The following is a 26861-nucleotide window of genomic DNA, read 5'->3' as shown; positions in this document are numbered from 1 at the left end:
CCTCTCCCCATTCTTCCCACCTCTCAGCCTCTGTCCTTTCTCTTATAGCTTGTTTCTTTCTCCCCCACCTCCACCCATTACCCCAGATCCACAGGATAAAGCCCAGGCTGCAGCTGCCTGACACAGCAAGTTGCCTTCCTCAGAGCGGGCAGGGAGGAAGGGAGGCTCTGAAAACGTTCATACTGTTTTCCTTCTCCCAAAATGGACATACATCTGTTAATTCAGCTAAATGCAGAATCACATCAAGAAGTTTGCAATGGTTAATATCTGAGGAATGAGATTATAGAGACTGCTTCTTCCCATCCTATTCATTTCTGTATTATCTATTTTGCTTTTTTCTCTTTTTTTTCTTTTTGAGACAGGGTGTCATGCAGCAGTCTCAAACTCCTGGGCTCAAGAGATCCTCCCACCTCAGCCTCCGCAGTAGCTGGGATACAGGCTTGCACCACCATGTCCGACTAATTTTTAAAAAATATATTTAGTAGAGGTCGGGTGTGGTGGCTCATGCCTGTAATCCCAGAACTTTGGGAGGCTGAGGCAAGTGGATCACTTGAGGTCAAGAGTTCGACACCAGCCTGACCAACATCGTGAAACCTTGTCTCTACTAAAAATACAAAAATTAGCTGGGTATGGTGGCAGGTACCTGTAATCCCAGCTACTTGGGAGGCTGAGGCACAAAAACCGCTTGAATCCAGGAGGCAGAGGTTGCAGTGAGCTGAGATCGCACCATTGCACTCCAGCCTGGACAACAAGAGTGAAAATCTGTCTCAAAAAAAATGTGTGTGTGTGGTGTGGTGTGTGTGTGTGTGTGTGTGGTGTGTGTGTGTGTGTAGAGACAAGGTCTCACTATGTTGCCCAGGCTGGTGAACTCCTGGCCTCAAGCAATCCTCCTGCCTCGGACTCCCAAAGTGTTGAGATTACAGGCCTGAGCCATGGGGCCCGGTCCATATTGTCTGTTTTACAGGGACCATGTGTTACATTTGAAATTTGAAAAAACAGAGATTTATTTTATTTTTTTTATGTTTTCAAAATTAAGTAAGGAAATCAGGGCAGAGGGAAGACATAGTAGAAAAAGTAAGGTGAAAGCAGGAATAAAGTAAGTATCCTGTCTATTCCATCGCTCTTGTATCTAAATTATGTAAAGTTCCCAGGATGGCGCCCATACAGACTTGATAAATAGCAGCTATTGTTGGACTTCCTGGGTCTCTGTCCTTCCCAGAAACTCAACTGCCCAGTTGAATCAGTAATTGGTGGCCCAAGGAGACACAAGAAAGGGGTCAGGCGGGATAGCCTGATCCTGTCTTTCACCAGGGGCCCAGGGCAGCGGGAGGGATCCTGCCTACCTTGCTACAGGGTTGGATGAGTCAGGAAGAGCCTCACTGGGCCTGACAAGCTCTGCCTGCCTGCACCCTGCTTCTGAGCACGGACTTCCCTCCCCTGCCAGCCTCTTCAGAGCTTCTTCTGCCGTCTTCGTGACTGTATCCTCTTAGACAGGCTGGTTTCTGTTTCTTCGAGAGTCAGGATTTCCCCCGGTGCCCGAAACAGTATTTCAGCTCAGTTATAGAAGACAAAACAACATTAAAAATTAAAAAGCTCTTAACAGCGAGTTTCATTCTGTCTGCGTACCTGTGGGTCGCTCAGCATGTCCAGCCTGTATCTGACTTGGCATGTGGCATTACTCCAAAAGCAAAAATCAGCCAAACCAAAGGGATTCTCTGGGCACCTACTATGTACCAGTCATTACCAAACATCTATTCTGTACAAGATGATGACAGAGGCAAAGCAGAGGGAGAATAATGCCAGTCATAGCCATGGCCGTTTATTGAACACCTGTGAATCACGTCTCTCCACACATTCTGGGAGATTCCTTTTGGATCCTGGTAAATCCTAAGGCTGCATGGCTGGAAACCCACACCTAAACTACAATGCCAGGTATCTCCAGGGTCTCACTCCCTGGCTAATCAGAACCCTTGGCCACAGCGATTGGCAGAGGAATTGACATGTCTCAGTGACAGTGGACGAGACTGAGTTTTGGGAATGTTATTAGAACTGCAGGAAAAAGTGAGTCTCTGTTTCTGCTGGGAGTTGATAGGAGAGTAGGATGTGAGCCACTCCTGCTGGCAGTCATCTTATCATCACGAGTCCAAGAGATGAGGCCAGCAGGGAGGGAGGCGGTCTTCAGAGATGGAGGAAATGAGACTGAATCCTAATGACATCATCTGAGCTTCTCTCGGACCCATGCCTAAAGCTAGCTCTGCCCCTGCACTTTGCAGTTACACAGGCAAAGAAGTTCTTTCTTTTTGGCTCTGGCCAGTTCAGGTTGGCTTTCTGTGTTTGAGCCCTGATGCTCCAACTGGGCAGACCCTGTGCCCAGAGCCTTGAGTATTTGGAAGGGACACCTCCCCACATCTCATCCAGTCTCCAGCAGTCTAACAAGGGAGACCTCCTGTCATACAACCACCCGTATCTGTCTGAGGGCATGGCAAGCCCACGAATGCCAACAGAAACAGCTGCATGCCAGCGAAGGAGCAAAGCCCCTCAAACTAGCTATGTCTCCTTGGGCAAATCACTTTTTCTCTCTGAACATTGATTGTCTCACCTGCAATATGGAGATGATGTGGGAATCACAGCATCAACCATATAGAATTGTCCGAATCAGTCAGATAATGCAGCAAAGCACCTACCACAGTGTCTAGCACATAGTGTTTCTTATGGCTGGCTGTTCCCAGAAAGCTGTTTAGAGGAGATGATCTCTGAGGATCCCTGAGGAGTTAAAGGTAAGGGTCAGAGTTGGCAGCAAACTTCATTTGCATGCCTTTGAGCAGCATAAGACCAGGGGCTGTGTTTTCAGGAGCAGCCTGGTAGAATGGAAAAGACTCAGCCATCACCTCAGGAGGCCTTGGTTGTAGTCCTGATTCTGCTGTCAAGCCAGGTGAGTGGCTTTGGAATGGGTTTGGGCATGCTGGCCCTTACTCCCTGCCCCCCCCTTCCCACCCTATCCCTTAATGTGCCCCTTTTGGGAGTAAGAAAGCCACAACCTGTCTCCTTTGCTTTCTTCATAGAGCCAGGAGGACAACACCTTGCTCAATGCTGTGTCCCCAATACTCAGCCCTGAGCTGTTGGAGCATTCCAGAATGCCCATTTTATGAGTGATTAAAATGTGGTCATAATACCTATACCTGGCTTTCTGATCTTTTTTTTTTTTTTTTTGAGATGGAGTCTCATTCTGTCACCCAGGCTAGAGTGCAGTGGCTCAATCTTGGCTCACTGCAACCTCTGCCTCCTGAGTTCAAGTGACTCTCTTGCCTCAGCCTCCAAAGTAGCTGGGTTTATAGGCACATGCCACCCTGCCCAGCTGATTTTTTGTATTTTTAATAGAGACAGGGTTTCACCATGTTGGCCAGGCTAGTCTTGAACTCCTGACCTCAAGTGATCTGCCACCAAGACCAGCCATTTTTCTTTTTTGAAACGGAGTCTCACTCTGCTGCCCAGGCTGGAGTACAGTGGCGTGATCTCGGTTCACCGCAACCTTCGCCTCCCCAGTCCAAGTGATTTTCCTGCCTCAGCCTCCTGAGTAGCTGGGATTACAGGTGCCTGTCACCACGCCCAGCTAATTTTTTTGTATTTTTAGTAGAGACAAGTTTCGCCATGTTGGTCATGCTGGACTCAAACTCCTGATCTCAGGTGATCCAACTGCCTCAGCCTCTCAAAGTGCTGGGATTACAGGCATGAGCCACTGTATCTGGCCCTTTTTTCTTCTGGAAACTTCTTGTTGGAGAGTAACAGAGACAGAAAAGCACACAGATCCTAAGGAGACTGCTCAATGATTTTTCCCAGCTGAATTACCCGCTTCTCTATACCTGACCCTTACTAGCATCCAGAAGCTTCCCTGGTACCCTTTCCAGTCATTCCCTCCCCAAAGATAACACAAACCTCACTTCTGATAGCACAGGTTAATTTTGCTGATTTTTGAACTTTATGTAAATGGAGCAATGCTTAAAGACCTTCTGGTGGTTTGTGAGTTACAAAGGGCCTGCAATGTACATTAACTTCATAAATCTTCACATCAGTACAGTGAGGTGGGCAGGTATTATGAACTCCATTTCACAGAGGAGAAAACGGGGGCTCAGAGAGAAGAGAATCCTCTATAATCACATTGCTGGCAAGTGGAGAGCCTGAATAAGTGGGTTTCATTTTTGTGTGTGCCTGGGTCTCCAAGGTCTCTCCAGGCATCAGCCCATGATTCTCAGGAAGACACTTGGAGAATGGCCAGGAATCGTGCACCAGGCCAGGGCAGCTGATGGTTTAAGTTACCCAGCATGGAGGGGAGCTCTGGACCTTCAGGTCTGGTCACCTTTTGAACATGGCCAGAACCTCCCCTCTACACCATGCTCCCAACTGCTGCACTCAAGGAGCTTTTCCACCTCCACACTGAAGAATTTGGAATGCTGCCAGAAGGAGGGAGCAATGCAGAGATTTCCACAGAGCCCCTCCCTGCCCTCCAGGTTCCCACACAAACTGCCCAGGAGCAGACGGTCCAATTTGGGACTGTGTGTGCCTAGACCTTCTCTCCCCTACACATCCAGGGCCACTCTGGGTCAGCACCTAGGCAGGGGTTGCAGCCAGCTGCTCTCCTCTTCCCTCCTGCCAATAATTTCTCTGTTTCCAGATTCACCCCAATCACCAACCATTACAGCCCCCTCACTTCTGTTGGCTGGTAGGCAGGACTCTCGGGGTCTTTCCTTCTGGTCTCATGAACATTCTGTCTGGCCTCATGAACTCTTAGACATCCTTCAAAGACCAAAGCCCAATGCCACCAGGATGTCTTTGTCTGTCCCGAACATACACTCATTATGTCCCCTACAAATTAGTTTCTCTTTCTCAGCACAATCCAAATATAATGATCACAAAAGTCACACAACAGTCACCTACAAAAAACCACAGTTTCACCACACATGCAATGTTTTTATCTTGATGTCTCTTGCAAACTGGGTTACACACAAAGTTGTACCAAATCACAGCCATGTCCTGCTTTTGTGTGGGCACATACAACACATACAAACTACACTACAAAACCCCAGGATTTTTTCTCAACTTGTTTACAACAGGGACACCACATTTCTTTCTACCACATTACCATGCCTGCACAACAGGACCCAAATGTGCAGACCACACATCACACACATACACAGGCAGGCGTTACCACACATCACACACACACACAGGCAGGCGTCTTCTGTTCCTGTCTCCTTCCCTTGTCTTACAAAACCTACATGAGACAGTGTCTCTCCTGGATCTGCAAATGCGCACGCCTGGAGAGCCACAGCTCCTTCTCTCTGCTTTCCCACCATTCCCTCCCTCATCCCTCTGTCAGGCACGCACGGGGACACACACACACAGCAGCGAACCCCAAATATAGCAGACACACACACAACAACAACAAACCCCAAATATAGTCAGGGCTTTCCTTCTCACATAAACACACGGCACGCGGAATCCACCCCTCCCCCCGTTTCTGGCTCCTCTTCTCCTCCCTCTTCCTCTCTTAGACTTTACACTCACAGACACACACACACACACACACACACGCGCGCGCGCAGCTGCAGCGCCCTAGGTCCCACTCCAGTGCAGGAGTCAGGCAGGAGACAAAGGTCGCCGAGGCTCCCGGCATCCCGCACCCGATACAGTCAAGCCTCTTCCCGGTTCCGCCTGTCCCCAACGCCGGTCTCGGCAAGGTCCGGACAGTGCGTCCCAAAGCCACAGCTCCCGCCCGCGCTGGCCCTCCGGGGTCCGGGCACAGCCCAGGCAGCCGGCTCCCGGCGCGCCAAGGGTTAAGGGCCCGCACGGGCGCAGGGAGTGCGGTTTCCGGGCGTGATTGGCTGCGCCGCCCGGGCCCCGCCCTCCGCGCCCTGCCATTGGCTCCGCGGCGGGCCCGCCCCTCCGGGACTCGGCGCCGAAGCCGCGAGCTCTCCCGCAGGAGCCGACCGCGCCGCCTGGGCCAGACTGCCGAGCTGTCCGAGCAGCGGGGCTGGCAGCCGAGAGCCCGGAGCTGGGAATCTGGAGCTGGGCGCTGGGAGCGGCGCGGGGCTGTGGCGGAGCACGCGAGCTATGGTGAGTGCTGCGCCCGGAGGTCCGGTCCGGTCCAGCCCAGCCTCGACGGTCCCGGGCAGCGGCGCCGCGGGTGTCACCCCGGGCCCCCCTGGCTCGCTGGGGGCTGGGCGCCGGCTGCAGCGGCAGCCCCCGCCCGGCTCTCGGAACGCCTGGAGTCGGGGGGCGCCTGGGCAGAGCGCAGCTCTCCGGGCGGCGCTGTGCTTGCCCCACTGGGGACGGCCGCGCCGAGCTTGGTTCTGGTCCTGGCCAGATGTGGAGGACTCGGGGTGCCCGGTTCGCTTTGGGGACGGTTGCTGCGGTCTGGCTTGGGTTGTCCTGAAGTCCCCGGTTTCGGCTTGGCTTGGAGACCCAGGGCAGCCGGGCCAGGCTCGCGGGAGGCGACGATTCTGAGGTGCCTGGATGCAGCTGGACCTGAGCGTCCCAGGACACTGAGGTCGGTCTGGGGCTCGCCTTGGGGCACCGTTGGTGGCCACCCTCGGCGCTTTCGGAGGGCTCAGTTGAGGCCCTCTGGGACTGCCGATCCCGCTGTGGCCTAAGGGATGTAGGTGCTGGCGGGGCAGCCAGGTCGGTGCTGTTAGAGACCAGGGCACACTCGAGGACTCTGCACCCAGCGATTCGGTCTCCCCAGCATCTCCCGGTGATGGGTCCTTAGAGGGAGGGGCTTGCTGAGGCCGAGTGCTGTCTGCGATGGTCAGGGGCGCCAGGGAGAAGGGGAGCTGGGGAGGGGCGTTTCGTGGGAGTCTCTGAAGCCCCAGAAGAGAAATCCATTTGATCCAGGCTGGGCTCCCTGGGGGGCTATTGGGAGGGGCGTTTGTCTCTGGACCCCAAGAGTAAAAGCCCTTCGTCCACTTGTCCAGGGCTGGGTGCTGGCCTCTCCATCACAGGGAGGGAGCCATCTACTTCTCTTTGGCTTATTTCGAGCCACTCTGATTCCCTCTCCTACTTCTATTCTGTGCCCTGTAAAGTGGGTCCAAGTCACCATGGAGGACTGAGGAGGGACGGTGACTGCCAGTACTTGGATGCAGCCACCTCCACTTCTCTGTGACGCTGCTGCCAAGCCCTAGGGCGCCTGGATGAGAGCAGGACGGGAGCCCCTGTAAAGCTGGAGTCCCACAGTGGCTCCCCAGGACCAATCCCTGCTCTGCCCAGAGCTGGAGTCTCCTTACAATCCCCTTCCAGCCCCCTCTCTTCTCACCCAGCTAGGGTCTTCTTCCTGTAGGCATCACCAGTTGCCTCACTAGAGTCAGAAGTAGTGGAATTATAGGTTAAGTCTTTTTTTTTTTTTTTTAGACGGAGTCTTGCTCTCTCGCCAGGCTGGAGTGCAGTGGCGCGGTCTCGTCTCACTGCAACCTCCGCCTCCTGGGTTCAAGTGATTCTTCCGCCTCAGCCTCTCGAGTAGCTGGTACCACAGGCGTGTGCCACCAGGCCTGGCTCATTTTTGTATTTTTAGTAGAGACGAGGTTTTACCATGTTGGCCCGGATGATCTCGATCTCTTGACCTCGTGATCCGCCCACCTCGGCCTCCCAAAGTGCTGGGATTACAGGCGTGAGCCACCGTGCCCGGCTGACTTATGGGTTAATTCTATACCTTAAGGTGCTTAGAGACCATCTGGGACTCAACCCACCTTCTCTGTTAGTGATCTCGCCTCCAATGCCCTGCCCCGATGGTTTCCGTGACAGGACCGTGGACCAGTACTGGATTTAAAGTCTCAGTGTGTGGGCACTAAAAGGCAGTGAGACTTTGAGGTTGTATGATCCCCTCTGCCTCTAAGCCCACCCTAAGTTACTCATAAAGAAAATTTTTTCTTCCATAAAAAACACCAAAAAAAGAAAGAGATCCCCCTACTCTTCCTTGGTGACACTTTATAGATCCTTATAACCTAGGAAGCCCACCAGCCCATTGGGAAGACCCCAGGCTTTGTCATCAAACTGATTTGTGTTTGAACCCCCTCCAATCCACTTCCCCACAGGGGCTTTGGTCTGGTGGCAGCATCAGCCTTGAGTTTCAGTTTCCTCATCTGCAAGATGAGATTATCTTATCTCAGAAGGGTGCTTATCTCAGAAGGGTGCTTATCTCAGAAGGGTGAGATAACCCAAGTAGGAGAGCTTTTTGCCTGAATACAGCTTAGTTTCCTTTCTTTCTTTTTGAATCTTGCTCTGTCGCCAGGCTGGAGTGCAGTGGCGCAATCTCAGCTCACTGCAACCTCCGCCTCCTCGGTTCAAGTGATTCTGCTGCCTCAGCCTCCCTAGTAGCTGGGACTACAGGCGCGTGCCGCCATGCCTGGCTAATTTTTGTATTTTTAGTAGAGATGGGATTTCACCATGTTGGCCAGGATGGTCTCGATCTTTTGACCTCCTGATCCGCCTGCCTCGGCCTCCCAAAGTGCTGGGATTACAGGCATGAGCCACCGTGCCCAGCATAGTTTCCTTTCTTTTCCAAGCTTGAGCCCACGCTGGGAAGTTCTACGTTGTAACATCTAACCTATTTGCTGGGGTTGTCTCTGGAATCCAAGAACAAAGGCCCTTCATCCACCTGTCCAGGGCTAGGTGCTGGTCTTTCCAGCACAGGGACAGAGGCCACCTATTTGCTCATCTGGAACAAGGATGAAAGTTTATCATGTTGTAGGGAGGAGACAGTGATACTTTCATCTATAATTCAGCCAGGATGTATTGAACACTTACTATAAACTAAACCCTGTGTGAAGGAGGAAGGAACTGACCGAATAAACATTGTTAAGGGAGCTTCTACCAGGCCATAAGTGTCTGCACTGGTCCTCAGGCTAGCTGGCACGCCCTTGGAGAGGCAGAAATATGCTGGGTGGGGGCTCTCTCCAGGTTGGAGAGATGAGAGAAAGCTTCATGGAGCAGGTGACATCTGAACTGGAAGGGATGTCCCAGGACATCCTGTTACACGAGGGACCTGTGTGACAGAGGACCAGAGTATGAGCGCACAGGACAGGCTCCTGGAAAGGCTGGAGTAGGGCTGGCCTGGCACCTGGCTATGAAAGGGCCAGGAAAGAGAAGAGAAAGAGGGGAAAAAGGTTGTTGGGGCCAGAGAGTCCGAGGCTGAGGAAGTCCACAGTAGATTGTTGACAGGCCGGGTGTTCATGGGGTGGAGGCTGATGTCAGGCCTCCCTGGCCCCTGTCATTTTAATTTCCTCTAAACATTGGTTCCTGTGCTGTCATTCCTGAGGCGGGGGTGATTTGGGGCTGTTTATTCCCTGAATCTCCTGCTCCGTGGCTTTTAAACAAATCCAACACTCCCTCCTTTGCAGTGTGACCAAGTTGTCCCTGGCCCCTGGGTTCCTAATGGGACATGTTTGCAGGGCGTGTGTGTGTGTGTGTGTCTGTGTGTGTGTGTGTCTGTATGCATCTGTGTGTCTGAGTGTGTCTGTGTGTGTGTGTCTTGTGTGTGTGTCTTGTGTGATGTGTTTCCTGTTGTCCTCGCTGAATCTCCCTGGTGGTCCCAGCTCCCCACCCACATCTCTAACCCTTTGGCAGGGAGTCAGTGCTGTTCTTAAAGGCCTCTGTTCTCCAAGGCCTCCAGTGGACCCTCTCCCCCGCTTCCCTTCAGTGCAGGCCGTGGGCCGAGAGTTCTTAGGAGGCTTTTTATATCTCCTGCCTCCAGTTGTACTCAAAGCACCCTATGGTAGGCACAGAGAGGTGAAGGAGGTTGCCCAGGGTCACAGAGCAAGATAGTGCCAGAGCAGGCACGAACCTCCTAGACTTTTGGAGGGTTAACTTGGCAGACGGTTTGGGGAAAGGAGGCTCAACCCATCATCCCCCATCTGCGGTTGTGGCACCTTAAGAATGTTCCTTGTTATTTTATTCCAAGCTGGGGGCTGAGTTGAGGCTACTGCTGAGGGTTGGGACTACTCTTTTTTTTTTTTTTTTATTGAGATAGAGTTTCACTCTTGTTGCTCAGGCTGGAGTGCAATGGCACGATCTCGGCTCACCGCAACCTCCACCTCCTGGGTTCAGGCAATTCTCCTGCCTCAGCCTCCTGAGTAGCTGGGATTACAAGCACGCACCACCATGCCCAGCTAATTTTTTGTATTTTTAGTAGAGACGGGGTTTCACCATGTTGACCAGGATGGTCTCGATCTCTTGACCTCGTGATCCACCTGCCTCGGCCTCCCAAAGTGCTGGGATTACAGGCGTGAGCCACTGCGCCCGGCCAGGACTACTCTTTACTATACCAGCAGTTGAGCTGAAACAGGGCCCAGGGCTGAGGTTTGAATCTTGGATGCACTACCAGCTTGCTGTGTGACCTGGGATCGGCCATCCTCCCGTCTCTGTGCCCCCTTTCCTACAAAGTGGGGCAGATTTGCTCCACTTCTCAAGGTATCGTGAGGATACAATGGATGTAGAAACACTGTGAAAACTATTAAGAATGTGAGGGAGTCTGGGTGCGGTGGCTCACACCTGTAATCCCAGCACTCTGGGAGGCTGAGGTGGGAGGATCACTTGAGGCCAGGAGTTCAAGATCAGCCAGGGCAGCATAGTGAGATCCATCTCTTAAAAAAAAAGGTAGGGGAAATGTTACTGTTTGAAGACAGGAGACCAACTACGTGTCCCTACGTCACTCTGGTGCCTCTCAGCCACTCCAGAGGGGGCTCCCAGAGCACAGTGGGTACTTTTCCCTGGGCAGCCTGTGCCTCTGCTGCTAAGGGGCGACTGAGGCCTCCTTGCATTGCTGCACTCTTTTGGGAAACAAGGTAACAACCTTTTGTTAAAGAATAAGTACATTGTTTTCCCTGCAGAGTTGGGGAGGCCAGGAAAGAACAGGGTTTGAAGCAGGAGAGGGCTACAGGGTGGGCTTGGCAGAATGTTCTGGGCGTTAGCCCAGAAAACCAGCTTGGCCAAGTCCACACTTTCATGTCTACAGTGAGAGAGGAACCATGAACAAATGTTTACAATTCTTTGTGCTTCTGCTCAATTTTTTTCTCTCCAATTGACTGGGTAAGCCCCCCCGCCCCCGCCATAGTCAAAGTGCTTCATTCATTCGTTCATTCACACTCTCACCAAACAAGTCTGCCCGGCACAACGCGAGGCATGGGGGCTGTGGTCAGTGTGCGTGAGACTGAGGTCTCTCTCTCCCACAGTCTGATGGACAGCTAGGCACACAGATGAAGAGCAGCAAATTACAAATGCAATTACTGTTGCCAAGGAGACATGAGTGGGGGCTGTGGGAGTGGACAGGGAACCTGACCTGAGGACCAGAAAAGGCTCCCTGCAAAGCGGTAGCATAAAGAATGAGTGGAACTGGGAAGAGCGTTCTGGGTGGGGAGCAGAATGCGCAAGAGGACAGACCACTGCTTCAGGGATGGCTCATCTGGAGGCACAGAGGACCATGCTTAGGACGGGGCCCTGGAGGGTGCACTCAGAGATGGTCATATTAAGGACCTGAGGCTCAATCCTCAGGGCAGTGGGAGCCACTCAGGAGTTTATTTATTTATTTTTTTTAATTTATTTTTTGAGACAGAGTCTTGCCCTGTCACCCAGGCTGGAGTGCAATGATCTCGGCTCACTGCAACCTCCACTTTCTGGGTTCAAGCGGTTCCCCTGCCTCAGCCTCCCAAGTAGCTGGGATCACAGGCACGTGCCTCCATGCCCAGCTAATTTTTGTATTTTTAGTAGAGATAGGGGTATCACCATGTTGGCTAGGCTGGTCTCTAACTCTTGACCTAGTGATCCACCCACCTTGGTCTCCCAAAGTGCTGAGATTACAGGCGTAAGCCACTGTGCCTGACCAGGAGTTAATTTTTAAAATTTTATTTATTTATTTATTTATTTATTTATTTATTTATTTTTGAGAGAGAGTCTCACTCTGTTACCCAGGCTAGAGTGCAGTGGCACGATCTCAGCTCACTGCAACTTTTATCTCTTGGGTTCGAGTGATTCTCCTCAGCCTTCTGAGTAGCTGGGATTACAACATTCGCGCCACCATGCCTGACTAATTTTTCTATTGTTTTTTATTTTTTTCTTTTTAGAGATGGGGTTTCACTATGTTGGTCAGGCTGGTCTCGAACTTCTGACCTCAGGTGATCCGTCCACCTCGGCCTCCCATGGCGTGAGCCACCGTGCATGGCCAATTTTTGTATATTTTTAGTAGACATGGGCTTTTGCCATGTTGCCCAGGCTGGTCTTGAACACCTGACCTCAAGTGATCCACCTGCCTCAACCTCCCACAGTGCTGGGATTATAGGTGTGAGCCACCACACCTGGCCTACTGGGGAGTTTAGAGTGAGGGGAGTGACATGGTCGGATTTGCATTCTGAGATGGTCACAGGCTGCTTTGTGTCGAGTGAGTAGGAGGGGTGAGGCTGAGGACTGGGAAAGCAGCGAGGAGGCACCTGGAGGGCCCTGGGAGAAAGCTGGTGCTGCGGGCACCATCCAGCCCTCCTTTCGCCCAGACCACACCCCCGTCATGCTGCCCAGAGTGGGCAGTGAAGACAGAAGGAGGCTGTGGCTCCAGAGGTCCCACACAGCCCCTTTTCCTGCAGGCTTTGGCCTTTCCCCTCATCCTTTCAGGCAGATAACCAGCCAGGTCCCTGGTCTCAAGAGCCTTTAATAGAGGAGAAAGAACAAGTTCCCAAATCGCTCTGAAATAAGGTAGAAAATGCTACGTGCTAACCTGGGGATGAGCTCCAGAGTCATCCTGACCATGGGTGTGTATCAGGGAAGGCTTCCCAGAAGAGGTGGCAACACTTGGTGTAATGCTTCCTAGATGCCAAGCTTTGGACACAAAAATGAGGAGGGGTTCACCTGTCCTTGAAGAGTTAATAGTCTGAGGGGCACGGTTTAATGAACAACCAATGCTGGCAGAACCCCACTGTCAGGATGGCACTGGGATTCCAGGGCGGGGCGGGGGGGGGGCTGCCCTTTCTTTGGGCCCCTGAGGGCAGGGTGGCTGGAATGCCCCAGACCTGTCTTGGTGGGCTGATAAGCCTAGGAATGGCTCCCTCCTCCCAACAGGGCTTCTGCAGACTTCCTGGGGGGAGGTGTAAACAGGGGAGGAAGTTTCTGGAGAACACTCAGGAAATCAGCTTGGTGGGGGTCTAACATCAGGAAGGTGGGGCTGGTTTCTGGGCCTTCTAATTAGGGACCATCCACTTCAAGGCCTCTGTTTTACAAGTGAGAAGACTGAGGGACCAAATGAGCATCTACTATGTGCCTGGCGCTTCAGTGTAATCTCTGCTTCTCACACCAATCCCAGGGAGGAGGGCGAGCCCTATTTCAGAGTTGTAAGAGCTGAGGCTCAAAGGGCACTTAGGGAATTATGGACGGGAGCTAGACAGTGGCTCCCCAATTCTTCTAGACTATAGCTTCAGTCCCAAGCTGCCATTCAATTTGGCAGAAACTTAACCTTCCTGGGAAAGCCCCCTGGGACAGGGATACGACTGTTGAGCCAGTAGCCAGAGGCACTGAAGCTAATTAGGGCTGGACCCTGGCCAGGCTAAAATGCTGGTTATTTATTGTTCACCTTTGCACGGCACTTGACGGTTAGACCTTTTCTTCCCCATTCACCTACTGTTCTTGGAATCCCACTGCCAATTAGTGGCAGAGCTAGAACTTGAACTCAGGTCTTGTGACTCCCAGCCCAGCCCCTCAGATCCCCAGCTTCCCAGCTCAGGTAACAACCCCTCCCTGTCTGGCACCACCTGTTCCCCTGGCCTGGGGCTCCAGTACCCCCCACCCCCAAAACCTGATGTCCCAGCCTTTCTGACCACACACCCCTCTAAGCAGGAGGAGCAGCCCTTGGCCCAGAAGCCTCCTCTCCCCATCCTCCTCCACAAGCTCCCTTCCCTCCTTGGCTGGGAAGACCGGAGGGCGGGCCTGGGGTGGCAGCCAGGTGGCGTTAGGTTACAGTGTAAACACAGTCATGTCAATATTTACCTCTGCCTGGAACCAGAGTCTCCCACCTCCCTGCCTGACTCCCTCCAGCTGCCCATCCAGCTGCACGTGGCCTGCTCCCAGGCTCTGATCTGGTCATTGAAAACAAGGCCAGGGTGAAGACCTGGCTTCCAGCCCAGGCTCTGCCACTAACCCTTCTTGTGCTCCTGAACCTCAGTCTCCCTTCCTGGGCCTCAGTCTTCCCGTCTGTAAAATGACATGGCTAGAGCAGACCTACTCCAGGGCCATCTTCAGTAATGACATGTAGGATGACAAGTATAATACTCTGGTTCAGAGGATAGACTTGAAATTTTAGCAAATCTAGATTTGAATCCCAGCCCCACCACTTCCTCTGTGAGACTTACAGCAAGGCACCTAACCCCTCTGAGCTCCAGTTTCTTCCTCTGTAAAACGAGAGCCTAGTGGTACCCATTTTGGAGTTTGCTGGTAAGGATTCATGAGCTAATGTTTGCCGCACTTGGCACAGGATGAGGTTTGATTAAATAGTGGTGTGGTTATTCCAGATAAACATTTTATGATTCTCTGAATCCAGACACTGGGTTGCGTCACATGAAAACTGGAGCCAAGGGTGAGGACTCTAACCTCTAGTCCTCTTGGTCCTCTGGGGCCGCAGGCTGGGCTGGGAGTCCAGGGGTTGAGAAAGCTCCTTGGTCAACACCCCCCACCCACCCCCAGCAGCCTGGCCACTGGAGCTCCTTCTTACTGGGCAGAGGTCCAGGGCTGAAATGTCCTCAGAGATATATGGCTGTGAGAGGGATGAGGGAGGGCAGAGGGGGTGGAAGGGGAAAGAAGGGCTCATTCCTCAGCAGCTCTTTTGCAGAAGCTCCGAGTCCACCACACACATGAGCTGTTCCTTCCAGCCCTGGAGAGGAGGGGGCGAAGGGTGAGGACTGGTCACCCCCAGGTGCCACATCTGAGCAGGCATTATGGGGAGGAGAGAGCAGGGAGGCAGGGTCTGCCCGTGTAGGAGCGGACCTTGGAGACTGATGGGCCCAGGTTCAACCCTGGCATCCTCACTTTTTGCACTGTCGCCTTGGACAGTGTGTCACCTCTCCAAGCTTTACTTTTCTGTCCCTCATATGGCGCTCCTGGGCAGTGTTTTGCACAGTGGTTGGAAGAGCTCAGTCAGATCCTGTTTCAGAGCAGCCCAGCTTAGGGCTGGCACATACAGGGGACTCAGCTGGTGTCACCTGTTATCGTCATGACTGTTATGATGATGACACTGGATGCCAGACTAGACCTCATGAGGGCAGAGATTGTACGTTTCTAAAAATCGTGGTATGGTATAATTGACTTAAGTAATGTCTGCACATCTTGTACAGCTCACATTTTACAGAGGCACACACCTGCATACTCCCTGGGTCAAAGTGTGAAACATTCCCACACTTCCCATGTGCCTCCTGCATCAGTCCCCTGCAACAGGTGGCCACTGTCCCTCTAGTTCAGCCTGGTTTTGAGCTTTCTCTGCGTGGATTCATTCATGTGTACTCTTCTGTGCCTGCTTTCCTTCAGCGCTGGACAGCACGGAATGTTTGACCTTTGTGTGTGTCACCTGAACCAGTATCTGCTCCTTTTTAGGCTGAGTCGTGCCGCATTGGGTGGATGTACACGTAAATGTGACTGGCATTTGGGTTGATTCCAGCTTGAGGCTGCTGTGACATTCTTACATGTATCTCTTTGCAGACCTAAGCACTCATTTCTCCGGGACACATACTTAGGAGTACAACTGCTGGTCAGAGGGGCAATGTGTGATTAACTTTCCTTTTTTTTTTTTTGAGATGGAGTTTCACTCTTGTTGCCCAGGCTGGAGTGCAATGGCTCGATCTTGGCTCACTGCAACCTCTGCCTCCTGGGTTCAAGTGATTCTCCTGCTTCAGCCTCCCAAGTAGCTGGGATTGCAGGCACCTGCCACCACACCCAGCTAATTTTTTGTATTTTTAGTAAAGACGGGGTTTCACCATGTTGGTCAGGCTGGTCTTGAACTTTTGACCTCAGGTGATCAACCCATCTTGGCCTCCCAAAGTGCCACCGTATCTGACTGCATGTTTAACTTTCCTAGAAACTGGCACACCGTTCTCCAAGGTAGGTGTTCCATTTTCAGACTGTATCATTCTCTTTGCTAACAGGCCCAAGCCCTAGCCTAGAGTAGGCTCTTTTTTAGACAGAGTCTCATTCTGTCGTCCAGACTGGAGTACAGTGATGCAGTCTTGGCTCACTGTAATCTCTGCTTTCCAGGTTCAAGTGGTTCTCCTGCCTCAGCCTCCCAAGTAGCTGAGATTACAGCTGCACTCCACCACACCTGGCTAATTCTTGTATTTTTAGTAGAGATGGGGTTTCACCATGTTGGTCAGGTTGGTCGCAAACTTCTGACCTCAGGTGAATGGCCACCTTGACTTCCCAAAGTGCTGGGATTACAGGTGTGAGCCACCACGCCCAGCCTCAGTGAATGCCTTTTGTGTTTGAGACAGGGTCTCTCGCTCTCTCATGCAGTGGCATGAACGCAGCTCTCTGCAGCCTTGAACTTCTGGGGTCAAGTGCTCTTCCCACCTCAGCCTCCTGAGTAGCTGGGACCACAAGTGTGCACCACCACACCAAGCTAATATTTTGATTTTTTGTAGAGACAAGGTCTCACTATGATGCCAAGGCTGGTATGGAACTCCTGGGCTTGAGTGATCTACCTGCCTTGGCCTTCCGTGGTGCTAGGATTACACGTATGAGCCACTGCCTGTCTCAGTAAGTGTTTTTTGAAAGAAGGAAGAAATTTGAGTCCTTTCTTTGTCTTAATGTCCTGATTCTCTCTGTGGCCCTGCCTCTGCCCCCAGGGCCTGGCAGCTCTGGGCTGGCACTCTGCCCAGACCCTGGGCTTTGGGCTTCACCTGCTGTTCTGCAGGGTAGGGAAGGGGCCCCGGCCCTGGAGACCCACTGATTGGCTGTGTGACCTCAGGCAAGTCCCTTCCCTCCCTCGTCCTCACATCCTCACTTTCCCCTTCTGTCAAGCACTGGGTGGGTCGAAGCTTCCCGAAAGCTTCCCCAGCTCCCCCTGTCTGTGGTTTCCCTCATTAGGGAGCCTTTGCTCCCGGTGTTTGGTGGCTCTTCACCCCTAGGATCTTATGTACCCCAGGCAGGGACCCCAGCTGGCCTGTAGCTTGCAGAAGGACCATTTGGGAAAGCTGATGGGCCCCTCATTCTTGGTACCCTCCCTAAGAGCCTCATTGCAACTCTGTCCTCCCTGGGTGAGAGCCCCCCAGAGTGGGCCCCCAGCCGTGGAAGCCCCACCACAGAGGCTTGGCAGTGAAAGCTTTGGCATTGGGTCGCCTTGGGTCTGAACCCTGCTACTCCCAGGCTCTGGGACTTCAGGCTGCTCACCTCACCTCCCAGAGCTGCAGCGTCCTCATCTTCAGGGTTGTGAAGATCAAAGGAGGTCCTGCCTCCTTGTGGGAACACAAGGGAATGGGGCAGCCACATCCCTACCCTAAGGAGCTGTGCTCTAGGGGAGGAAGCTGGAGGCCAAACAGGCAAAGCCACCCACCAGAAGGATTGCTCAGGTGGAGGAGGGGGCAGCCGGGCAAAGAGTGGGGAGATGAGGGTTACCAGCAGCCGGAACAGCAAGTTTGGCGCATGTAGCGGATGTAGCGGGTGAACGCTGGTGTGGGCGGGCAGAGGCAGTGGAGGGCGGAGGGAAGGCTGGGGAGAGGCGGGCCTGGAGGGGGGCCCGCCATGGACAGCCTTGTCGGTGGGGCAGGGGTCAGCATTTCGTTGTAAGAGTGGTGGGAAGCCACTGGAGGGCCCCACGTGGTGGGGCGACTGGGTTTGGTTTCTGTTTGGAAAGGCCCTGGCTGCTGTGTGGAGCGTGGACTGTAGGGGACAGGAGGGAGGCAGGAGCATGGGCCTCAGGATATTCATCGGTCCTGAGGGTGAGGAGGCTTAGGTTTCTGCAGGATCTGGGATTTGGACAGCTACTTCAGAGATGGGAGAGAGGTAGCCGGGCATCCCAGATGCTTTGAGGCCTTGCTGGCAGCAGAGCACAGGGGGCAAAAGTTGCCCATGGAGCCAGACACACCTGTCTGAACCTCCATTTGAACTCAGCCTTGCAGGGTGGGCTTGGAATTCTTGCAGAGTGACCAGTTCCCACCATCCCAGCCCCTGGGGACCCAGAGAAACAGAGCCAGAGGGCATCGAGCTGGAGCCTGCCTCCCTCGCTTCCGCACACCCTGCTGAGAAGTGAGGGCGGAGAAAGTGACTGACAGGGATGCCCAGCCCCTTCGCCCCAGGGCTGCTGTTCCCACGCCCGGGCTGGAGGGAATCCTGTGGCTTTTGTGGTTTCTTGTGTCCTGGGCTGGTCTGGGGTGGAAGATGGCCATAAGGCGGGACTTCGTCTTCCTTTGCCCATGAGGGTTCAGTGGGGGTTACTCGGCATCCCGCTGGGCTTCCGGTGTGGTGGGTGGGGGTGGTGGAGGGGAGGGCATGAGTGCACAGAGTCACAGGAGGTGGGACTTGGATGTCATCGAGGCCAACTTCCTCATAGGGCAGACGAAGGCTCAGAAAGGGAAAGAGACTTACCTGAGGCCATACAGCAAGCTAGAGGCAGGACTTAGACCCTGATTCCGGACTCCTCATCCAGCGCTCTTTCTAGGTAAGATGGAGGTATGGAGGTTTTGGAGCCAGACAGATGTGGGTTCTAGTCCCAGCTCTGTCACTTAGTCCCAGCTGGGTGACCTTTGGTGAGTGACCATCTCTGAGCCTCGGTTTTCTCTTCTCTGCAATGGGATGATGGTAGCACCTTTCTCATCGTGGTGTTGTGAAACATGGTTGATAATTTATGACAGGTTGTAAAGCTCATAGGACGGTGCACGGAGTTGGTCCTTGGGAGGTGGGAGCTGTTATTACTGTTGTGGCTCTGTCATTCTTTTTGTTTGTTTGTTTGAGACGGAGTCTGGCTCTATTGCCCAGGTTGGAGTGCAGTGGCACGATCTTGGCTCACTACAAACTCCACTCCTGGGTTCAAGCAGTTCTCCTGCCTTGGCCTCCCAAGAAGTTGGGATTACAGGCAGGTGCCACCATATCTGGCTAATTTTTGTATTTTTAGTAGAGACGGAGTTTCACCATGTTGGCCAGGCTGTTCTCGAACTCCTGACCTCAAGTAATTTGCCTGCCTTGGCCTCCCAAAGTGTTGGGATTATGGGCATGAGCTACCGTGCCCGGCCTGTGGCTCTGTCATTCTAACATCCTGAAGCACTGGAAAGAATGGCTGCGCGCTGGCCCTCACATACGCTGTTTTCCGATGAACACAGTTAGTCAGAGAAGATGAGAATCTCTCTGCTACTTATTTTTATTTCCCCATTATATTTGAGAGACCCCTTATCCAGGCCCTAAGTTGCCACTACCACCCCAACACACACACACACACACACACACCCCTCAGGTGGGCTGGAGCTGTGCTATCTGCCTCCAGCCCAAATTGGGTTGGGGGAGGTGGAGACACAGACAGGCACTAAGTGCAGGCCCCAGGTGAAAAGCTGGGTGGCTCCCCACCTTCTGTATCGGATGGCTACCACGCACCACCAAGACCTGTTTGTTCAGTGTGACCTAGTGGTTAAGACCAGGGGCCATGGGATTAACTTGAGCTTGAACCCTGGATCCGCTGCTAAATTGTCACGGAGGACTTTTAGCAGGCGTGTCTTCCTCTCTGAGCTTTGGATTTCCCGTCTGTGAAGGGAGGATAACAGTCCCTCCCAGAACGATTGCAAATGTTCAGAGAAGCACTCGCATGCATGGCACATATTTGGTGCTAGACTCAAAGAATTGGATGGCACTAATATTGTAACAGTGTTGACACATGTCCTGAATTCTTTAAGTCTGTTCCTCTTTCCATAGCTGTTCTTAGAAACTTTCTTCACCGTCCGCCCACCCCATCCCCATCCTGTGTTTCCGAGACCCCCTTCCCTCTAACTCCTCCCCTAACTGCCTTCTCTCAGGGTCACCTTGGGCTGAAATCTTTCTCTCCCTCCCCTGCCCACTCCTCACCTCCCTTCTCCTCCTTTCTCCTCCCCACTTCCCTCCACAGATCAAGAATTCAAGCTCTGACCCAGCCTTCCTGGGTTTGAATCCCAGCTCTGCCATTTACCGGAGCTGCCTAAGGCAAAGTACTTAATTCTTAGCCTCTATTTCTGCATAAGTAAAATGGGAATAATGAGAGTGCCAAAGTTAGAGAGTTGTTTAAATGAGCGACCAGATTCTTGTAAAGTGCTAGGATCAGTGCCTGCCCTCCAGTAAGTACCTAATAAATGTCACCTGATTTATTACTAGACAGGGTTTTGCTGGAGCAGAGCCCCTGCCTTTTCATCTCTGCGTTCCTAGTGCCTGGCAAGGATGGGTTTGGAAGGGATGCAGGCTCTCTAGGGGTTTGCACCATGGCATTGGAGAGTTGCTTTCCATGGTAAAGCAGGCTCTCCAGAAAGGCTGCCTGGGGGCTCGCGCTATGTCTTAAGCTTGTCTTCCCCTCTGAGCTTTGGATTTTTCCCACAACCCTGCTGTACACCACTGGGTGCTGGGGATGGGGTTGGAGAGGGGGCAGTAAGGCTGCTCTTAGTGAGCTCAAATCTATGGAGGGAAGTTGGGCAAACTGACTCCAATACTATCAGAGAATGATCAGCCCAGGGCTGGCAAGTTGCTTAGGACTGGTGATGTTTGATGTTTCCTTGTGGGGAGTGACATCATGGTAACTTCTGGCTGCGTTAGAACTTTATGCTGTCATCCTCTGTTCTTTCCTACCCACAGCGTTTACCAGTCTTGGCTGTCACGTAATAATAATAGCGTTTATTGAGTGTTTGCTGTGTGCCAGGTATAGCACTAAATATATTATGTTATAAATTTACTTACTCTTCACATCAACCCTATGAGGGACTTACTATCATTATTCCTGTTTCGTAGGTGGGAAAACTGGGGCACAGAGAGGTAATCTGTCTCTCTTCTCAGTCAGTTACTGGCAGAGCTAGAGTTGAACCTGGGCAGTTTTGGCTACAGAGTCCACGTTATTATTATTATTTTTTTTACCAGAGTCTCACTCTGTCACCCAGGCTGGAATTCGATGGCACCATCATGGCTCACTGCAACCTCAACCTCCCAGACTGGGGCAATCCTCCCACCTCAGCCTCTCGAGTAACTGAGACTACAAGCATGCACCACCACACCTGGCTACTTGTTTAAGTTTTTTGTAGAGACGGGGTCTCACTATGTTGCCTAGGCTGGTCTCAAACTTAGGGCTCAAGCCATCCTCCTGCTGTGGACTCCCAAAGTTTGGGATTACAGGTATGAGCCACCTGCCTGGCTGAATCCACCTTGTGCTTCCTCCATAACTGACTTCTGCCAGCTGGTCATAGTCCTTGTGACCAGCCAGTCTCATGGACTCTGAGCGCTTCATCTTCCATGAGGGTCCTTTGCAGCAGCCATCAAAAGTGAAGAAATTAATCTCAGGTCTTCCTATATGGCCTATCTTCAGCATCAGCACAGGGGTGAGGAGATATGGACCTTCAAGGAAGTGGGTGTGGAAATTTAAGGCCCAGAAAAGAAAGGACTTGAGTCAGGGGGAAGAAGAAGGATTAGCATAGGAAGCATTTAATGGGGAGAGAAAGGAAACTCAGAAGGCTGAGAAAGTTGGAATTCAAACTAAACCAACATTTGCTGAGTACATTTCCTGTGCCAGGCATGGTGGAGTCAGGGCCTGCCAGGAGCTCCCAGGCCTGTGGGGGAGATAGGCAAATCAGCAGGTAAATTGCTGAATAGTATTTGGTGAGTACGGTCAGGCGTGGTCGCTCACGCCTGTAATCCCAGAACTTTGGGCGGCAGAGGTGTGTAGTTCACTTGAGGTCAGGAATTCAAGACCACACTGGCTGACATGACAAAACCCCATCTCTACTAAAAATACAAAACAATTAGTTGGGCATGGTGGCACGCGCCTGTGGTCCCAGCTACTCAGGAGGCTGAGAATCGCTTGAACCTGGGAGGCAGAGGTTGCAGTGGCTCCAGCCTGGGCGACAGAGGGACACTCTGTTTCAAAAAAAAAAAAAAAAAAAGTATTTGGTGAGTATGTGGGCAGGGAGAAGGCCCAGAGGAATAGATCACTAACTTGGCCCACGGAGGTGACGTTTGCATTGGGCCTTGAAGGATGAGTAGGAGTTTGCCAACTAGGCAGAGCTAATAGTAGCAGAGCCAGAATTTAAACCTGAACAGTGTGGCTCCAGAGTCTGTGTTCTTGCCTTCTGTGGCATGCTTGGCCCTGCTGCCCTCCAAGGCCTAGCCTTGGGAGATGAGACTCTCTGGGTCCTGGGTCACTCCATGCAAGCCCTGAACAACCACCTAGCCAATTTCCCATCCAATTCTTGCTTTTGCTCTTTATAAACTCCTGCTTTCTCCCCCTTCTGCAAGGGTGGTTGGTAGTTGACTAGCCTTGCAGGGAGTCTCTATCCCTCTAAGTGACTAGGATTTATGGTGTCCTGAGAAGGGTACACAGATTCCACTCCGGTTCTCCTGTGGCAGGTAGGAGGCACAGAGAGACAGAGAAGCATTTCCTGTTTTGTTTTTCTGCTGTTTGCCCTGAGCACATGAACTGTGCTTTGCATAAGGCACCTCCTCAGATCATTGTAACAACCCTGGCAGGTAGAGGTAATTTACTGCCATTTTAAGCAAGAGGAAGGTGACTCACAGAGGTTGAGCCATGTGTCCAAGGTCACACAGCTAAGTCAGTAAGTAGAGGGACTGGAATTTGCACCTCAATCTAACTGCAAGGCCTGTGCTTGTGACTCTTGTTTTTAAGCCGTCAGGAAGAACACCAGGTTCTGAAGGCCATGCACCTTCCTGGTGACTCTCACCTCTGTGCTGGTGATCAGGACACCAGGAATTGCAGGTTAGCGGTAGCAAGCACAAGGTTGCATTGACTTCAGTGCTGCTCAATCAGAATGTGCATGAGAATCAGCAGGAGTGCTGGTTACAAATGCAAGTTTCATTGCCCTCATGCTAGAGGTTCTAACTCAGTAAGTATAGGGGAGGGTCCAGGAACCTACATTTCCAGCAGACTGCCTGATTCCGATGCTGGTGGACCATAGAACATGCTAGAAATCCTAATTTATTACATGTATTTTCTGGGCTCAGCACTATCCTGGGTACTTTATTTGGTCACTTCAGCCATCAGATAACGCCTGGTGGGGGAAATGGATGCAAAGGGAGGCGGGAGTCTAGAGAGAAATCCCCACAAGTCATGATGAACAGCCAGCATGTCCAAAGCATTAATTCAACCTTTGGATCAACTGGATGAGGAAACTGAGGCTCAGAGAGGAGGCACCTTGCCCAAAGCTTGTCGTGGCAGAGCTGCGATTAGAAAGCAGACTCCTCAGCTGCTGAGGCCTGTGTTCTTCCTAATACCCCACTACCCCACATGGTTGCTTTTGCACACTCCCACACAGAGATTCTTTTTTTTTTTTTTTTTTGAGACGGAGTTTCACTCATGTTGCCCAGGCTGGAGTGCAGTGACATGATCTCAGCTCACTGCAACCTCTGCCTCCCAGGTTCAAGTGATTCTCCTTCCACAGCCTCCCAGTTGCTGGGATCACAGGCGCACACCATCACACCTGGCTAATTTTTTGTATTTTTAGTAGAGACCGGTTTTCACCATGTTGGCCAGGCTGGCTTTGAACTCCTGACCTCAGGTGATCCTCCCGCCTCAGCCTCCCAAAGTGCTGGGATGACAGGCATGAGCCACCATGCCTGGACTACACACAGATTCTTGGGGCATCTGCCAAATACCACCACAGGTAAATATGGGATGATCAGTGGTGGCAATAGCTACCATTTCCTGAGCACCTGCTATGTGCTGGCCACACAGTCTAGAATGGTCAGCAAGCGGGCATGGTTTTGGATAATTGCATGGATCTCTAATTATGAGCAGGTTGCTATGGGAGTTTATGTCAGAGGAGCCATTCCTGGCAGAGAGCAGGAGTAGGGAAGATGTCCTTGAGGAAGAAGGATTTGAGAAGAGATCTGAAGGATGTATTAACTGTTAACCAGGCAAAGAAATGGATAGAAGAAGATTCTAGGCTGTGAGAACAGCATGTGCAAAGGCCCTGAGGTGAGTGACCTACAGCAGCAGTCCCCAACCTTTTTTGGCACCAGCCTTTGTGGAAGACAATTTTTCCATGGACAGGGTAGGGGGAATAGTTTCCCTTATGAGCATCTAACTAAGCCAGTACATGAAACTGTTCCACCTCAGTTCATCAGGCTTAGTTAGATTCTCATAAAAAATACACAGCCTAGATCCCTGGCGTGTGCTGTTCACAATATGGTTTGCGTTCCTATGAGAATCTAATGCCATGCTGATCCGACCGAAGGCGGAGCTCAGGCGGGAATGTTCACCCACAGCTCACCTCAACAGACCATGGACTGGCACTGGTCTGAGGCCCAGGGGGTTGGGGACCCCTGACATAGCTGCAGACCAGGCGAGGCTTTATTTTCTTCTATACCAAAAGACTCCATTTGTGCTCTCAAAATAAGAAAAGGCAAAAATATGTGATGAGTAAGGTGGGGGATCTCCTGGCTCTGGAAGGGGTGTCAGCAGGGAGCTAAGAGGATCCAACTTGGCTTGAGCAGGGAGGGCAAGTGTGGCATCGGAAGATGGTGGCGTTGCCAGGCCAGTGGTAGTGGTGAGGGAGAGGCAGACGGAGAAACTAGTAGAGTGGGCGGGGCCTGGTGATAGATTGGAGTGGGGCAGGGGATCAGCTCATTTCTTTGACAAATGAGAACATAGAGCCCAGAAAGGTTGCGTGAGCTGCCGGAGTCACACAGCCCAAGCGTCAGCCTAGATGCTGAGCTGGAGCCTCCCATCCCAGGGCCTTCCAGCCAAACTCCGACTCGGGGCCCCAGATTTCCTGGCAGCTGCTCTGGCAGTGTCCTTCTTCCCAGCCTCCTGGTGGCTGGGCCCCTCCCCATGCCCCTGCTCCCTGCAGAGTCTGGCAGCTTCAAGGGAGTGGGGTGCTTTGAAGCGTCTACAGGGAGGACAGCGCTGTGACCTCCAAATTCTTTCCATGTGACCTGTGTGACCCCAGTGAGACCAGGGCCCTCGGGACCCTGTCCTCCCCAGGCTTTGATGGAGTCCACAGAGGTGGGGTTCAGGGCCAGAGCCACTCTGCACACACAGCCCCTCGCTGGAGAGCGGGGTATTCCCAGGGATCTGAGGTGATGCCCCTGCCATGAAGAGAAAGAAGGCGTAGGAACCAAAGCTTGGGGAGACCCTCTCTGTGCCCAGTGGAGTCTTCCCAGCAGTGGGGAGCTGCTCCCCCATCCAGGCTCTGGAACTGCAGGCTGCTGGCTGCCTTCTTAGGCTGTTTTCTTCCTCGAGGTCACCCCAGTTGACACCTAAGACCTCTGAGGTGCTGCTCAGTTAAATGGATTCTTAGCTTTGCAGGCCTCGCCCCGCCTCCCTGCCCTGCTCCAAACCACCCCCTTCCTGAGACCTGAGATCGTCATAACTCCCTGTTATGAACCTCATCTCCTTGCACCTGAGCCCCCATTTCCCTTAAGATTTGGATCTTTCTTTGGGGTTCAGGGCCCCCCTTTTTCTTACTAGGTTCTAGGGCCTGCTCCCCACTTAGCCACCTTCTTCTCCCTGGTAATTGCCCCTAGACCCTGGACCTGGGTCTGATCCCTCTCTGGGGACTGAAGGCCCTGCTATCTTAGAGACCAGCACCCCCAACACCAGACCCCATAGTCTAACCCCCAGGAGCTTCACCCTTTTCAACCTGACACACAGTAGGCGCTCAAGAGACGAGTTTGCTCTTGCCACCCCCTCTCCCAGCCCTCCCCCTTTGTGGCCCCTCCTGCACCTCCCCACCCTCCCCCGCATGGGTATTTTTGCTCAGGGAGCTCGTGCTGTGTGGCAGCCGAGCCTGGGAAGCAGCTATTGTTGGCTGAGAACGTGGGGTGGCAGAAGGATGGGGGCTGAGAGGAGGCAGGAAACACGCTCATAGGTCCAGGCCCAGCCCCCTGGTCCCCACACCTCAGTGGGTCCAGGTGAGGCCATTTTAGGACAAGCCAAAGAAACCCCCCTTCCTGCAGCCAGGAGCTCTGTTGTGGAAATCACTGTACTAGGAGAAGCTGGCAGCAAGTTTGGAAACGAGGTGGCTGGTGAAAGTGCCACCGGCGGCTTCAGAGAGCAGCCGGGACCCCTTGGGCCTCTGGCTGGCGTTGGGACAGGAAGCAGGACCCCTTGTGTGGTGTTGCTCTGCGGCCGCCCGTCCTCGTTGCTTCTCACGTCTGTTTCGTGTCTGCTCCGTGGAGCAGGAGGTGGGAACCACAATTTATCCAGCATTAAACTTTGAGCCAGGCCCTGTGCCAAGCAATGAATGCATTGACTCAGTTCATACCTCAGTCAACTCCAAGGAGGTGGGTCCTATTGTGTTCCCATTTAACAGATCAGGAGGCTGAGGCTTGGTCAAAGGTGAGGTGACTCGGCCAAGGCCACACAACTCCCGAGTCTGTTTTTGCAGGCTCCTGTAGAGCATCTGACTTCAAGGTTGAGGGTGTTGTGCTTGTGGCTGAAAAAGACCAAGCACAGCGAGGAGGGAGGAGGCCAGCAAAAGAGGATGAGAAGGTTGTGGAGTTGCCCTGCAGGGGAGCAGGCGTGCCCTTTCTGGGGTGGGCACAGGCACCTGGAAGCAAATTTCGATCCGTATGAGGAACTGGTACTGTTCTGGCCTCCACGCCCTCTGGCCCTTTAATTGTGACGTTACTTCTCACCGCTGGAGGGGAACCCCTTGAGGGCAGAAACCCTGGCTTGTCCTGGCACC

The 26861-nt window shown here is 52.6% G+C and overlaps 1 protein-coding gene across 2 annotated transcripts in view; it reads left to right on the top strand.

Annotated features, from left to right (window-relative positions):
* The first annotated feature begins 6035 nt into the window (after window positions 1-6035).
* ECE1 (endothelin converting enzyme 1) overlaps window positions 6036-26861 on the top strand; it is a 131503-nt gene continuing 110677 nt past the window's right edge. The window contains exon 1 of one of the 2 annotated variants that reach the window (XM_021668296.2): window positions 6036-6111. In XM_021668296.2, the coding sequence (XP_021523971.2) occupies window positions 6109-6111 (3 nt within the window). In that variant the 5' untranslated portion in view covers window positions 6036-6108. Of the gene's footprint in view, window positions 6112-18551; window positions 18662-26861 lie in introns of those variants that run through there. The other variant, XM_064363415.1, reaches the window with a different exon arrangement.

This window comes from Aotus nancymaae, unplaced genomic scaffold (assembly GCF_030222135.1).
Source record: "Aotus nancymaae isolate 86718 unplaced genomic scaffold, 86718_ANA_hifiasm-v0.15.2.pri h1tg000053l, whole genome shotgun sequence".
NCBI lineage: Eukaryota > Metazoa > Chordata > Mammalia > Primates > Aotidae > Aotus > Aotus nancymaae.
Note: the sequence above shows the minus strand (reverse complement) of the source record. Positions and strands in the feature narration are given on the sequence as shown.